The sequence below is a fragment of the Bubalus kerabau genome, chromosome 7, assembly GCF_029407905.1.
Source record: "Bubalus kerabau isolate K-KA32 ecotype Philippines breed swamp buffalo chromosome 7, PCC_UOA_SB_1v2, whole genome shotgun sequence".
Lineage (NCBI taxonomy): Eukaryota > Metazoa > Chordata > Mammalia > Artiodactyla > Bovidae > Bubalus > Bubalus kerabau.
Genome location: NC_073630.1, coordinates 21,263,549 through 21,279,452, shown reverse-complemented (window position 1 = coordinate 21,279,452; position 15,904 = coordinate 21,263,549). Strand labels below are relative to the sequence as shown.

At 37.3% G+C, this 15,904-nt stretch overlaps 1 protein-coding gene across 1 annotated transcript in view; it reads right to left on the bottom strand.

The window, feature by feature from the left end:
- MTTP (microsomal triglyceride transfer protein) overlaps nucleotides 1–11,809 on the bottom strand; it is a 53,173-nt gene extending 41,364 nt beyond the window's left edge. The window contains exons 1-3 of the mRNA XM_055587795.1: nucleotides 11,685–11,809; nucleotides 4,922–5,109; nucleotides 3,411–3,554 (exon numbers count right to left, since the gene is read on the bottom strand). Coding sequence (XP_055443770.1) covers nucleotides 3,411–3,554; nucleotides 4,922–5,109; nucleotides 11,685–11,745 — 393 coding nt within the window. The 5' untranslated portion in view covers nucleotides 11,746–11,809. The remainder of the gene's footprint in view (nucleotides 1–3,410; nucleotides 3,555–4,921; nucleotides 5,110–11,684) is intronic.
- Between the last annotated feature and the right edge of the window lie 4,095 nt (nucleotides 11,810–15,904).

Sequence of the window (15,904 nt, the reverse complement as noted above, 5' to 3'; positions counted from 1 at the left end):
AGAGCAAATCAATGCCTAAGGACAACAAAAATGAAGGGCAGACTCAGCAGCCACATAATTCAATCAATACTGAGTAAAAACCAGAAATAGAAATCTGGTAATATTCCAGTTAATTGGATTAGCATTTCAGGCCAAAAAAGAATCCATGTGGTAACGAGGCATCTTTTGCACATCAGTCTTAAGCAGAAAACTGTCATGTTTCCAACTTAATTTGTAAATAAATTAGAGTCATACCCAAACATTTAAGCAAGGGAAGATGAAAAAAAACATATGTGCGATAAACATGCATCTGTGTATTTTCATGGGATATCTTTTATAATGTGAATTTGGACTCTGAGAAGACAAAAATACATGCTGGTGAGAAACCTTGAGATCAAAGAAATTTCAGGGAGTAAAACTTAAATTGCATCTGGGATAGAAAATACTCTCTGAGAAAACTGCCAATCAGCAGTAGAGACTTTCCTCTCATAATTTCTCCCATAGTAAGATGATGTGATAGTTAAAATAATGATATTTCTGACAGTGAAGTGGCTAAAAATTCCACGTGGCTTCTTTATCTCCAGGGTCATGTTTTTTCCAACAAGTACTTTATCATATAAATGAAAGATACCACAATGTACTTTAACTTGTGTCACAGGAAACAGCTCCTGCAGAAATGACACGTTGGGGTCACTGAAATAATGATGTGGCAGCTCCATCCCAGCCTTTGTACAGGGAGGCACTGAGTCCTTTTCTATGTGTAACCAAAGACTTTGTACTCAACTGCCACCCACAGGGCTATAAAATGATCGGTTGTGGTTTAGCCAAAGTATTGAAGCTTCAGCTTCAGCATCCTTTCAATGAAAGAAGGATTTCCTTTCAACGAAAGGAAAGGTTGATTTCCTTTAGCACTGACTGGTTTGGGCGTCCCTGGTGGCTCAGATGGTAAAGAATCACCTGCAAAGCGGGAGACTTGGGTTTGATCCCTGGATTGAGAAGAACCCCTTGAGAAGGGAATGGCTATCAACTCCAGGATTCTTGCCTGGAGAATTCCATTGACAGAGGAGCCTGGTGGGCTACAATCCATGGGGTCACAAAGAATTGTACACAACTGAGTGACTAACATTTCACACTTAGATTATAAATGCAATTAATAAGTTATGGCTCAAGCATGTTGCCACAATGGAATGCCAAAGAAAAAAATAACAGTATTTCCTGTTGTTTAAAAAGTTAGGCCATATGAAAATCAACTGAGTTAATACATACAGTGAAGAATGACAAGAAGACTACAAAGCAACTAGAGACATGGTTTTTTCCCCCAAATACTTTCCAGCTAGAAAAGACAGTAAAAACACAGAAGTTTCCACATAGACCCTCTCTTTTAAATCCCAGCTCCACCACTTGCTAATTGTGTGACCCTAGGCAATGGCACCCCACTCCAGTACTCTTGCCTGGAAAATCCCATGGATGGAGGAGCCTGATAGGCTGCAGTCCATGGGGTCACTAAGAGTCGGACACGACTGAGAGACTTCACTTCCACTTTTCAATTTCATGCATTGGAGAAGGAAATGACAACCCGCTCCAGTGTTCTTGTCTGGAGAATCCCGGGGACGGGGGAGCCTGGTGGGCTGCCGTCTATGGGGTCGCACAGAGTCGGACACGACTGAAGCGACTTAGCAGCAGCAGCAGCAGGCAAATTTCTTTCCTTCTCTTAACTTTGATTTCCTCATCTATTACAAGAGGATGAAAAAGCAGCACCTGCTTCCCAGGTCTGTTATGGAGATAAAAGAGAAAATTCATGTAATACCTTCGGTCAGTACAGGTATTAAGCGTTAAGTATGTTTTAGCTAAATTGTATCTAACTCTTTTGTGACCCCATGGACTGTAGCCTGTCAGGCTTCTCTGTCCATGAAATTACCCAGGCAAGAATACTGGAGTGGGTTGCCATGCTCTCCTCCAGGGGATCTTCCCGACACAGGGATCGAACCCACATCTCTTATGTCTCCTGCATTGACAGGCAGGTTCTTTACCACTAGCAATACCTGGGTAGGCTCAGGGGAGCATAGGGTTTGGGAAAAGCTTCCAGAACACCGAATCAGTCAGTGTAAGAATTGGTTCTGACTGCTTTGCGCAGGAAGAGAGTAGAAGGGCTGGAATATAAAGAGGAAGAACAAGTTTCTTCACCAAAACCTATCATCTAGCAATGAACACAAATGGCCAAAAGGAAAGTGATAAGGGCTATGAGTGAGCTATAATGTGCTAAGAAGTTTCTAAAGAGGGATAGTTATTTCCAGCTGGTTAAAAGGGTGTGAATGTTACAAAAGAAAAGGCCTGTAAGCAAAGCTTGAGGCATAATAAGTATTAATATTTCACAAGTAGAGAAGGGAGAGAAGCATTCCTGAAATGGTGATTCATATTTGGTTGTAAGAGAGTGATGATACAATAATCCTTCTTGAGAATCCCTTTTTAGTTCTTTACTAAAAATGAGCATCAGGAATAGCAACATATTACATGTCTTAAATTTGTATTTTAAAGTATTTGTTTTCATTTTTAGTTTGAATCTGGAAATTTCTGATCTAGAGAAATTTTAGAGATTTGAAGTTTTAATGATCCCTTTCTGTTTTTCTACATTAATTCCTGAAAGTAAGCTTTCATCTTTACTAATATAGTATGTTTTAACATGTCAATATAACATCTATACTCTTCATAAACCCATATTTAATGCCTGAAAATTCACAGATCACAATTGTGTTTCAATTCTAAACATACTAAGACAATTTTAAGAGATGAGACTCAAATTGTAAGTAATCACATTTACAGAATTTTCAGAGCAAATTTCCAACATATAGTGCTCATTCATCACTTTAGTATATAAAATGCTCTTCAAAGTCATAACTTTAAAATAATCTCTAAATGTTTTTTTTTAATCAACTCTATCTTAGAAATGCCATCTCCCTTCAAAAGCTTCAGTTTTGTACTTGAGCCAGTTATTGATACTCTCATGACAAATGCATATCACTTATCTAATTTAGATCATTTCATTCTTATAATTTGCCTACTTTCCTGAATTTATTCATTCATCTATGATGACCTATTGTGTTACAGTAGCTTTTTAATCCTCTCTAATTTAATAAGGAATGTACCTTTTAATACTGCCTCTCATCAATAAACAAATACTTGATTCTACTATAAAGATTTTTCATAAAAATAGGGAACATAAGTGGCTAGGTAATATAAGTGAATCCAATGCCTTGACTTACTTCTGAAACATTTAATTTGTGACTTTCATTTATTAGTTGTTTTTTAAAAACTCCATTTTCACAAAAGTAGTGACACCATGATCACCTAAAATAATATTAATATCTACCTAAGAAAGAAAAATATGAAGTTGGGGGAAAAAAAACACGTGGAACTCCAAAAATCTTGTTTACCTTTCCATGAATTAGATGAAGGAGCACAGGTCTTTGCATTGCTTCCAAGTTTTCCTTTCTTATGATTTGAGATAACTTTTTTCCTTTGAAAATGCTCTTCTCTCCTCTCTGTTGATTCACATTTTCAACGTTTACATCTTTCATCTGGAATCACGGAAAGAAACCTATTAGAAAAACTTCCTATACCTGTTTCCATCAGAGTTTCCTAGAAAAAAAAATGGTAAAGCAATAAACAGGGTTGGCCATAATTTTTTTTGTCATTCAACACATGATTCACAGTACCTAGCCATCATCTTTAAAAGAAAGGAGAAGGTATTCAAAACTTAGATTTTTGAATTAGGTAAAAATACTGACATTAAAGGAACCTGCGACTTCAGGTTTATAGTAATTGTGGCTGGAATATGGCTCTTTAATGTCGTTTTCACTCTCTTCATTTGTTTTGAACTGTTGCTATCTGCCTACTCTCTTCACTTTCTGTAACTTTTGTTTGAAAGGTATCCTGCCCCATTGTACCTCATCTATACATACAAAATTAAGCATTAACAATCTGATTACTGAACAAAGAGCTACAGAATGTTTTCTGCAGAATACTGTTCTACTGAGAAATGGGGAGGTGAATGATAAAGTTTTGATCCAACTTGGAAAACACACACAGCTATTAGAGACACCCAAAGAAGCAAAGATCACTTGATGAATGTATTGCAATGATACCTCATTATAAAGTATATTACCAACTACTTACCAGTTACAATGAGGAAAATCATGGTCCTGGTACCTGTTTCACACTGACATGTAGAAGGAGAACTGACTTTACTAAAGAAATCTATTGCTTTTAGGTCCTTGAAAAGCAAATGTGGAATCATATATTAAATTTGGAAGAGGCCCCAAAGGCCATCTAATTTGACCTTCTTTGTCAATACATAAATTTAAAGCATCATAACTAACCAAACACTGCCATTCAGGGAAGCACCTGGTTCTGTCCTCAGGAAGAAAGCAGAATAAGTTACTCCCTCATTGGTGATTCCACCTGTCAGATCAAGGAACACAGGAAAGCTAGAAGGTCACAATTTGCCTCCTCCTTCACTTAGAGTGGTCTCAATTGCTTTTTATATGACATGGATTCTACACTCCTTACATGCAGAACATTTCAAATGGATTCCAGTTTATTGTACCGATTAACATGACATATTAACAGCCTGGCATGCTGCAGTCCATGGGATCACAGTCAGACACAACTGAGCTACTGAACAACAACAAAATATGACATATAGAACTGAACATAATACTTCAGTTAGCAGTAGACACCTTCATTTGCCTGTTTCAATAATTTGGAAAGATCAGATAATTTTTGATTAGCAAAAACTTCAAAACTGTATATCTACTTATTTTAGTGATGGATAATATTCAATGAACATATGACCAACAGCACAAACAAGTGCTATTGAATGGTACACTTCTCAAAGACTTTGCTAACATCTAATCTTAGCATCTCTCTGGTAGAAAATACCCACCGTAATTTGGATCAGTTGGTTATCATCACCATCAGGACTCCTCCACAGTAAGGCAACATCCACATTGGATGAAATTCGGTAGCCCACACTGTCTTGAAGGTTTCCTTTGCCCCGATCGAGAAAAACTTCAGTGGAGTATGTGAGTTTGTACAGTCGGTCATTATTTAATGAGAGACCAGTTGTGTGACCTGTAAAAAAGACAGTGATACAAGTCAAGTCTTAGTTGTAAGGCACCCAGCAGGCCATGATACTATCTTATCATCAACACATTCCTTCTCCAGCACGGTGGTACCCAGTGGGAGCTTATATTTGTTAAGGGGAGTAAATCTTTGCTAAGTGAAGCATGGTTCTACTTCTTCATCGGCTGAAATTATTGGTTGAACAACAACAAAAACAACAACTAACAAAGAAATAAGCTTCCATTTCAGAAAACTTAGTTTGTATCTTTAAATAATAATCCGATTATCTAAATATTGCCTTGGTTAAACTATAGAATATTTTTAAATAAATATCATCGTATTGCTTTAACTTATACGTATATTATTTCTTCCCCTCTCCCTGCCCAGCTTTCTTTAAATCAAATAATAAAATTTGATTTCAAGTAGAAGCTCAGCCAGAGATTGCTTGATAATTTGCAATTAACATATTTAAAATACAACAGGTCAAAGCCAAAGAAATTTTAGCAGTTAGATGGTTGTCCCTTACATTGGATATTTTGAACATTTAAAAAATATCCCTTCAAGGTAATTTATCCTATTAATTAAATTAGCAAACTTACAGTATTAAAGTACATTTCAAGGCAACACATATGTAAATTTAAATTAGTTGTTGCTGAATAAAATGATGTTTTCCTACATAAAATCCAGCACAAGTTTTAATTTGGAAGGGACAACTTAATGTTTAATGTCAAATAGTATACAAGTCGGCATCATAACCAAAAAAAAAAAAAAAAAGATATATGGAGGAGTTCATACCCTTTCCAAACAGTATATCTTAACCCAAAGAAAACATAAAAGAGTAGCATCCAGTCTTTCCCAAAGATGAACTGAGGTCATACAAAGTCTTTTGATAAATCTTCTATTCATAGCTCTCAGGAGAGAGTAAAAAAAGATTTCAGTAGGCATTTTTCCGCAGGGCTAACGGGGCAGAATTGACTAGTTAACTGTAACAAGCAACCATGTCTCTTTTCCCCCCACAGGAAATATGCATATGGGGGAGGGACAGAAAACGAGGCTGAGATGAGTAGGAGAGAAGTGAGGCAACTGAGAAAGGAAGTAAAATTACTTAAAAAGTCAAAAACTAAGAAAATCTCCTTACTATCTGTTCTAAGTCTTTCATACATATTAACTTATTTAATCCTAATAAAAATCTAATGGGGTAGGTACTGTTATTAGCCTGATTTTATAGATGAGGAAATCAAGAGATACAGAGATTATACAATTTACCCAAGATCACTCAAGAAATTAGTGGTGAAGCCTCTAACACCCTGTCTGGATCCAGAGACCATGTTCTTACCTACACTATACACATATAAACCTTTAGGTTGACCTATTCCATTTCTGGGGAGTGAGCTAGGAATTCATTCATTCATTCAACAAGGATGTATGAGCACCTACTGGGTAGTCAGCACTTTCCTAGGTTCTGGGGCTATGCCAGTTAACAAGCAGACAACATGTCTACTTTTGCGGCATTTACATTTAAATGAGGGGGGAAGGGCAATAAAAAAGCAAGTACATAGTTCAGTTCAGTTCAGTTGCTCAGTCGTGTCCGACTCTTTGCAACCCCGTGAATTGCAGCACGCCAGGCCTCCCTGTCCATCACCAACTCCTGGAGTTCACCCAAACCCATGTCCATTGAGTCAGTGATGCCATCCAGCCATCTCATCCTCTGTCGTCCCCTTTCCCTCCTGCCCCCAATTCCCCACCAACCTAGATAGTATATTAAAAAGCAGAGACATTACTTTGCCAACAAAGGTCCATCTAGTCAAGGCTATAGTTTTTCCAGTGGTCACATATGGATGTGAGAGTTGGACTGTGAAGAAAGCTGAGCGCCGAAGAATTGATGCTTTTGAACTGTGGTGTTGGAGAAGACTCTTGAGAGTCCCTTGGACTGCAAGGAGATCCAACCAGTCCATTCTAAAGGAGATCAGTCCTGAATATTCATTGGAAGGACTGATGCTAAAGCTGAAACTCCAGTATTTTGGCCACCTCATGCGAAGAGTTGACTCATTGGAAAAGTACATGAGTAAATTATAAAGAATATTAGAAATGCTAATGAAGAAAAATGAAATAGGAAAGGAAATGGGGATGCTGAGGGGAAAATCTTTATTGAGAAGGTAATATTCTGGGCGAGGACATTAGGCTAGTCACTTGGATATCTGCCGAGAGGGCATTGCCCACCCCTCCTTCCTCCCATTTCTCACCCCCACACTCCACTCCATCCCCCCACAGAAGGGAGAACAAGTTCAAAGACCCTGAGGAGAGTTCCCAGAGGGGTAATGGAGGAACAACAGAGAGGCCAAAGACTCTGGGATTGGGTAAAAGACAAAGCTGAAAAAGATGAGGTCAAATAGGCACCCATGAGTGGCTGGGAGATGGTGGGTGAGGGGGGAAGGTATTTGCATAGACTTAGAATTCGACTGAGATGAAAAACTATTGAAAAGTTTTGGGTGGTGAAGTTACATCATCTGACAAAACTTCAATGAAAGGGGATGAGGATTTTAACAGAAAAGCTAGAAGGAAGTAATAGAGTGGGTACCTAAATGCGTACATGAAAACAGGCTGTGTCCAAACACCAAGTCAGGCAGAACCTCAGGTATGAGATAAGGAAGGCAGCCAAAGGCAGGAAAAACCTTGAAGGAAACAAAGTCTGTGAGTCTCTCCAGCCTCCCTAGACTGGGGATACTGCAGCAGGTTCAAACACCGGCTTTCTGACTAGGAAGATATTTTGGTCAGAGGCCTTCTTTTTTATGACACCTATCAAACTCCACAAAGGGCAAAAAGGAAATACTTGTTGCCTTATCTAACCCTTACAGCAATTCTGATAGGTAAGCAGTATACGGCAGTTAAGAAAAGCTGACTCCACGTTTAACTCAACGTAGCAGATACAATGCAGAATTTGATGTAGGAATATACTAAAATTCAAGTTTTGTGGACAACCTGAAGTGGCTTCTGATTAAAATAACTATGAAAAGTTTCTCTTTAATGCCAAAGCCTTCCAAACTATCATGTTGAGTTTTTTGTTTGTTTGTTTGTTTTTACTTGACTGGTCCAAAGAATGTGAAAAGGGACAATATATTTCAGTTCCTGACGATGACTTGGAAGTGATAAAGTGAGGAAAGAATGGCTTTGTTCTACAACTTTTCCTACCTCTTTCAATAGGAGATACATCCTAAAAAGGATTTAAAGATACATCCTTTAAATAAGTGGATGGTGCTGAAGTGTTGTCCCGGCTGTCCTTTCCTCTTTGATAAGTATTTCTCTGTTTATGTTACTAAGAGATCCAGCAATACTGGCACGTGGGGGCATGTTCCATTTATATATCTTGACTAAATTTCTGTCTTCGGGTGTTGCTCTGTAGAGTATGCAGAAGGGCAACAGGACTTGATGATAGATTAAATGAGCAAATCAATTTTTAGCCCCCAAAGGAGTCTGTACCTTTTCAATGTGTTCCTTTGAGAGATTTTTTTTTACTACCACAAAAGGAAAAAAGCTTTTAATTTTGAACTTTTAAAAAAAAATCTTAAAGTATTCTTTTATTAAACTCAGATCAATATAATAGTTAATTGACTTAAGCAAAAAGACAAAATAGAAATAAGCTAGTAAAGGTGAGGCTTGAAGAGACCTGCATTGATGATAAGGATGAAAGATAAGGGGACTTTGGAGAAGGCCATGGCACCCCACTCCAGTACTCTTGCCTGGAAAATCCCATGGACAGAGGAGCCTGGTGGGCTGCAGTCCATGGGGTCGCTAAGAGTCGGACACGACTGAGCGACTTCCCTTTCACTTTTCACTTTCCTGCATTGGAGAAGGAAATGGCAACCCACTCCAGTGTTCTTGCCTGGAGAATCCTAGGGACGGGGGAGCCTGGTGGGCTGCCATGTATGAGGTTGCACAGAGTCGGACACGACTGAAGCGACCTAGCAGCAGCAGCAGCAGGAATCCAACAGAAACCCAGAAGGCTGGAAAGAAAAGAGTAGGATGAAGGATAAGGGAGGGAAAAAATGGAAGATGGTTGTTGTGAATGGACTGAAAAGTATAGTCAGGCCAGGAAATAAAGACCTGTGTGAAGGAACAGTTCAGGTTTAGAGGTAACAAGATTAAGTAGAAAGTGTACATATGGGTGGATTATTGAAAGGAAAAGCATTATGAAGAAAACCCAAGGAAGGTAGTGAAAATAGACCCACCATTACAAAATATGATTTAGAAAAAGTAGAGGAAACATGAGTCTCCCAAACGTTGAGTCAGCATATCTCTTCTCTATACTAACTCCTTCTTCATTCTCTTTACAGTCCAATCTGCTCTCAACATCCACACAGATCTGGAGATTTGCTAAATAATTGCATCGATAATTAACTTTGAGATGAGTTTTGAAGTGATGCATAACATCCCAAATTTATAATGGCCTGATTTTAAAGTAAACTCTTCACAACTAGTTCGCTTATTAAATATCAATCATTTCAAAGGACAAGGAATCTATGATTAAACCATGATACTGTAATACACGGCTTCCCAGGTGGCGCTAGTGGTAAAAAATCCACCTGCCAGTGCAGGAGACACAAGAGACTAGAGTCCAATTCCTAGGTTGGGAAGATCCCCTGGAAAAGGTAATGGCACCCCACTCCAGTATCCTTGCCTGGGAAATCCCATGGACAGAGGTGCCTGGTGGGCTACAGTCTATGGGGTTGCAAAGAATTGGACCCAACTGAGTGAACAAAGCACCATAATATAAGAAGTTACCCCATCTGGGTAAGAGAAAGTTGCCAAGTCCTATATTTTTTATTCACGATATTTGGCACAAGCAGCTTGTATCACAACACTAATAACACTTAAGCTTTGAGGCCCCCACTTGCCAAGGCCTTTTCCAAGATCTTAGAAGGGGACCCTAGTGTTATGCCTACATGTCAATCTTTTTTTCAGTAATATTTGCAAAAGTAAAATATTTTTTGTGAAAATGTGGATTACTTTTTTCTCAAAAATGGAGCCTAAATTGTATAAGCTTCAGTTTCTAAAATTCTGGATTTGTCACTGAACTTACAACAAACTATAGCTATCTATTATGTTCTCAGTCATATTTTCCTGTATGTCATTTCTGTATGTGTATATGTGTGTATTTAAATCTTTACAAATGCATGTATTTGAAAACATCAAGTTATCCAATATTCTATGTAGGTAAGGGAAAAGAGAGAAGCCCACAATAGCTCAATCATTTTTCTCAAAATAATCATGGTATTAGGTTTGATCTCATGGTGCATAAATTGGTCATATTATGAATATTTAGCAGTATTTGACAGATAAAATACAAGCTGTTTCACAGTTCTCTGTCAGATATAATTTACAAACCTTTATTTTTTCTCATTAAAATTTTCTCTCATCCAAGTAAGGGCCATATCTTTACCAAACATTTTAGAAAATAGTAATATATATACATATATAATGCATATAAATATATGTATAATCTTTAAAGAATCTGAAGTGTAATTTGCTTAGGTGAAATAATTTAGTCCCCCCCCAAATTTATTGTTCCAATAGCAAAAATTGTCTCTTTTCCTCATGTGGAAATTTTCCATGCAAAAAATTTTGAGACAAACTTTACTTTATTAAAAAAAAGCCACAGTTATCTCAAGAGGATTTTAGAAGCTTACAAGTGAATTGTTTTATACCAGTTGCTTAGCGTACACAGTTATTAAAACTGGACACTATCATGCTGTTTTGTAATAGGGCAACTGACTTTGATGGAGAGTCCTCTTAAGAGATTCAAAAAAGCGATCATTTTACAGGCCCAATATTTAGAAATTCAAGGCATGCATAAATTAGCTGATTTAAAACAAGATTACATATTAATATATTTCATACAGCTTTTTGAAATCATTACTCAAAAGTTTGTTTGCTCTGAAAGTTAGCAATTTGTATGTTTTTAAATAGATATTATCTTAAAATAGAAACTATAATGAGCAACACTATTTTTCCAAAGATAAATGTTATCTCTCAAATCTATGTCATGTAGTTTTATTTTCTATAATCCACCAACTATGATAATCTTATCTTTTTTGAATGATTATAGAATTAAATACAGGCTTTACCATTTCATTCATAATCCTTTGGTAAGTTAAATGCCTTTTTCATTGAGTCTAATTCTTTTTGATGTCACATTGCTAGGCAACTAGAAGGAAATTTAAGAACTGGTTTTTTTAAATCTACATTTACAATTCAAATGAAGGAGCTGCGTTCATTGAGTGACCAGCAGCAGCAGATAACAATAGTTGGCATCTTTTTTCTCCCCTTTAAAAATAAACCATGAATGAGAGAATGAAGCAAGAAGCATGCTAGTCTGAAGGACTGAAACTAAAAGGAACCTCTGTTTGCTTAATGTATGTAGGAATTCGAATTTAATTTTCATTCCAACCCAGTCATGCCTTCACCAGCATTCTAAAGTTACATGGGTTTGAGGATCACTTAGTTAAGAATTCTTTCATTACACATACACACACTTTTCCCCCTCAACGATTAAAATTAAAGTTTAGCAGAAGGCAACACAAACTTACCTTTAACAGAAGCTGAATATGAGGAAATGAAGCAGAGAAAAAGCACAGCGAGAAGAATCATATTGATTCAGCTACCCTTTAATGCATTCAGTTCCCAGCTAGAAGTCACTGAGAAGTGGACTCTTTCAATGGCAGCAAGGGAGTGACCCTTCTCAGAACCTGCAACAATGTTTATCTTTGGGAGAAAGGTCAGATTCCAAATTCCAAAATCAGGACCTAAGTTCACAGAAGGGCTCACTATTAATGATTAAACTTAGGTGGGCTATAGTTTTCAGACTCTCACTCTTTTACTTTTTTACTCAATCAGAAAAATCAAGAAAATTTTCACTTTTGAGAGCTAAACTAAACCAGTTGCCATCCTGTAAATTCAGAAGTACAGAGGGGCAATCAAGGAAAACTAGGGCTCAGCGCATAATCATCAACATGCCTATATCATTAAATGCTTGTCTTCCCATTTACCATTTGATGTGGGAGGGTGGTGAGGATTTGCGAACTCAGGTAAACTTGATGGAATTTTATTCTCTTGTATGGTCATCTGAAATTTTTTATACCATGGGTATGCTATTATTAAAAAATCACTCTAAATTTTAGAATTTGAATTTTAAAATTTTAACTTGTACCACCACCAATCACTTCAAAATAATGTTAGAATAGATTCAACATTCATTTCTTAAAACTAGATGATTCTTCTTACGTGTGAATCAGCATTGTTGACCATTAACACACTAGCGGGCAACTGAGTTTATCATAGTAGCCCTCTAGCTATAGCTATGACAATAAACAATTGTCTGGATCCTCAGACTGGCTGGCTGGAGTTCCCTGTGCTTTCTGAATTCCTGTTCTAGGCAGAAATTCAGAAAGGGGATTCCAGTCCTTACTACTTCTGCAACAGAAAATTAATTAGGACACTTCTCTAGAATTAAAGTGAGTACCCTAGAATGGCTAAGACCACACTAACTAAACCAGCTCTGCTCTTGTAAACTTCAGCAAGAGAAACTTGCTATGAATAAAACCTACTAAAATGAGGTGATTTGGAAACCATGTGGGGATGCTTTGGCAAAGGAAGGAATAATGTGTTGGTAAAGGGATTTTTCAAATAAAATTGAAAATACTTATGGCCATGTTTGGGGCTTCCCTGCTGGCTCAATGGTAAAGAATTCACCTCTTGGCCAAGTCAGAGACCTGGGTCAGAAAGATCCCCTGGAGAAGGAAATGGCAACCCATTCCAGTATTCTTGCCTGGGAAATTTCATGGACAGAGGAGCCTGATGGGCTATAGTCTATGGGGTCACAGAATCAGACATAACCTAGCATAAACAGCAGCACTATGGCCAGGTTTAAGCATAACGGGTTCTTAAATCTAACCTCATCTCTCTCCAAACCCTTTTCTAGAACCCTAACCTTAAGCTTAAATCTTCTAGACAACACAGGTAAAAGATAGTCAACTTGATAGACAGGGCCACAAGATAAAATATAAAATATAAAATCTCAAAGTTAAGCATACTTCCTTTTGAAATATGTATATTTTTTATAAAGAACTGAAATGTGAAAATTGTTTGTCTTTATCCTCTATTGAGATAAAAACTTCATTTGCTATCATGTTTTATATATAAATCATAGCTAAAGTACCTATACAAAAATAAAATATTTGGTTATTACTTTCACTTTAAAGTTATAACTAATAAGTTGTCCTGGGGTAAATAGAAAATAATAAGTTGTCCCCTTAGAAAAATAACTGTTGAAGAAATATAAGTTTTTATGAATGGTAGGTATTATAAATACAAGATAATGTGAAAGTGCTTTATTGCTTTACATTTGAATAGATTTCAATGTAGTCCCACAATTTCTGCATTGCATATATAGTGATATGAAGCCACTATAGTCATTTACACGTTACCCACTTTTTTGTTTAGATTAAGGACTATTTTAAATTTTATGAGGACTGCCTTTTGTTTTCATTTGAGGTTTACAGCTACGTGCTTGTGGTTCGACTATGTGGTGCATGATACGTGTCTATTTGGTTAAAGTACTATTCGTCGTCAGGTGTTTACCAGAGTCTAACCAATTAAAAGCATATCACTATTGTCTAACAAAATCTGTTTCATTTGAGCACTTGCTTTCCACTAGAAAGCACCTATGAGTCACTGTATTAAGTAGTCATTTAAATATAGGATGTTCAAATAAGGCTACTTCTATTGGTAATAAAAACCATCATCCTTAACTTTTTACAAAGATATTTGAAAGACTTCTTAAGATAGTTTCAGAGATGAAATAAGATTGCCAAAGCCTTTTCATATCCAGTGAATTCTTTGTACCAAAGGAGAGGCATTCTCCTTGGTTAGTCTGTTGACCAAGCAAAGTGACATTTTATAATAATGTGGGAGATACCTCCAAATCTTATCATGTGTAAATCAGCTATTTACACAGCATGTGAAGCAATGCAGAAGCACAGCAAGATACAAAAATAAGAGCTTGCCATCTATGGTACAATTACTAGGTTAACACACTATGCCAAGCACTGAACGTTTTGTAGTATAGCCGAACAACCATTATTTCACATGTTAGCAAAATGACATTCAGATTAATTTAGTAAAATGATTTAAGGATCATAGAAAAACAAACATTGAACCTAAATCCGATTTCTCCTTTACTTAATATTAGAGATAGGAGGTATAAAATTGATTTATTAGGTATGACATAGAATTATCAATTCAGACTGTCTTTTAATAAGTCCATCACACTTTTGTGTGGAGGTTAACAGGTAGCTTAATTGCTGTGATTAGATGTTCCAGGCTGAACAGATTGTCCCAGGGAAAAAACTGATCTGTGCTAGTCAGGTCACAATCAAGTAATAGATTTTAAAACAATGCTATTCAATGAAATCCATTGGTAAGTACATGGCAGTATAGAATATCTGCTATTCTATTTGGCAGTGATAATAAGAGACTATGAAATAAAGACGGCTAACTAATTCCGAAGTACAGCTGTGTTTCTAATAAGTATCAGAGGTTGCTAGGAGTTAACTCATTTCCTAGATTAGAAGATGAATGAACTTTACCCCACTAAAGGCTGAAAGGAAATGTATTACCCTTCTAGATACGCTGCTGCTAAGTTGCTTCAGTCGACTCTGTGCAACCCCATAGACGGCAGCCCACCAGGCTCCCCCGTCCCTGGGATTCTCCAGGCAAGAACACTGCAGTGGGTTGCCATTTCCTTCTCCAATGCATGAAAGTGAAAAGTGAAAGTGAAGTCGCTCAGTCGTGTCCGACTCTTAGCGATCCCATGGACTGCAGCCCACCAGGCTTCTCCATCCATGGGATTTTCCAGGCAAGAGTACTGGAGTGGGGTGCCATTGCCTTCTCCGACCCTTCTAGATATAGTTAAGTCAAAATGTATGATAGCTAGCTATGGAGGGAAGAAAGGCACTATGACGTCACAACACTTTACTCTGTCCTAGAAAGAAGCAAGACACTAATGAAAAAAACTTTTTAGAGGGACTCTTCAAGTTATCCCTAAGTGGTCATAATAAATTCTACTAGTATTTTCAATTCAATGACGGAATTAGCATTCTCAAGGAATCCTGCAAAAAATATTTTTGGTAGGTAAGGAATACAGTCCACCCTTTGCATCAGCAGATGAGGAACCAGGGGATACCCAGGAGGGACAACTGTAAGGGACTTGAACATCTACAGAGTTTGCTGACTGTGGGGATCCTGGAACCAATCCCACACAGATACTGAGAGGACTGTAGTTTTTGTCTTTGCCTTTTGTCAGTTAATACTTTCTCAATTTGTCTGTTTTTTAATTTTTATTGGAGCAGAGTTGATTTACAATGTTGTGTTAATCAGTTACACATATACACTGTCACCCTGCTTATTTAACTTACATGCAGAGTACATCATGAGAAACGCTGGGCTGGAAGAAGCACAAGCTGGAATCAAGATTGCTGGGAGAAATATCAATAACCTCAGATATGCAGATGACACCACCCTTATGGCAGAAAGTGAAGAAGAACTCAAAAGCCTCTTGATGAAAGTGAAAGTGGAGAGTGAAAAAGTTGGCTTAAAGCTCAACATTCAGAAAACGAAGATCATTGCATCTGGTCCCATCACTTCATGGGAAATAGATGGGGAAACAGTGGAAACAGTGTCAGACTTTATTTTTCTGGGCTCCAAAATCACTGCAGATGGTGACTGCAGCCATGAAATTAAAAGACGCTTA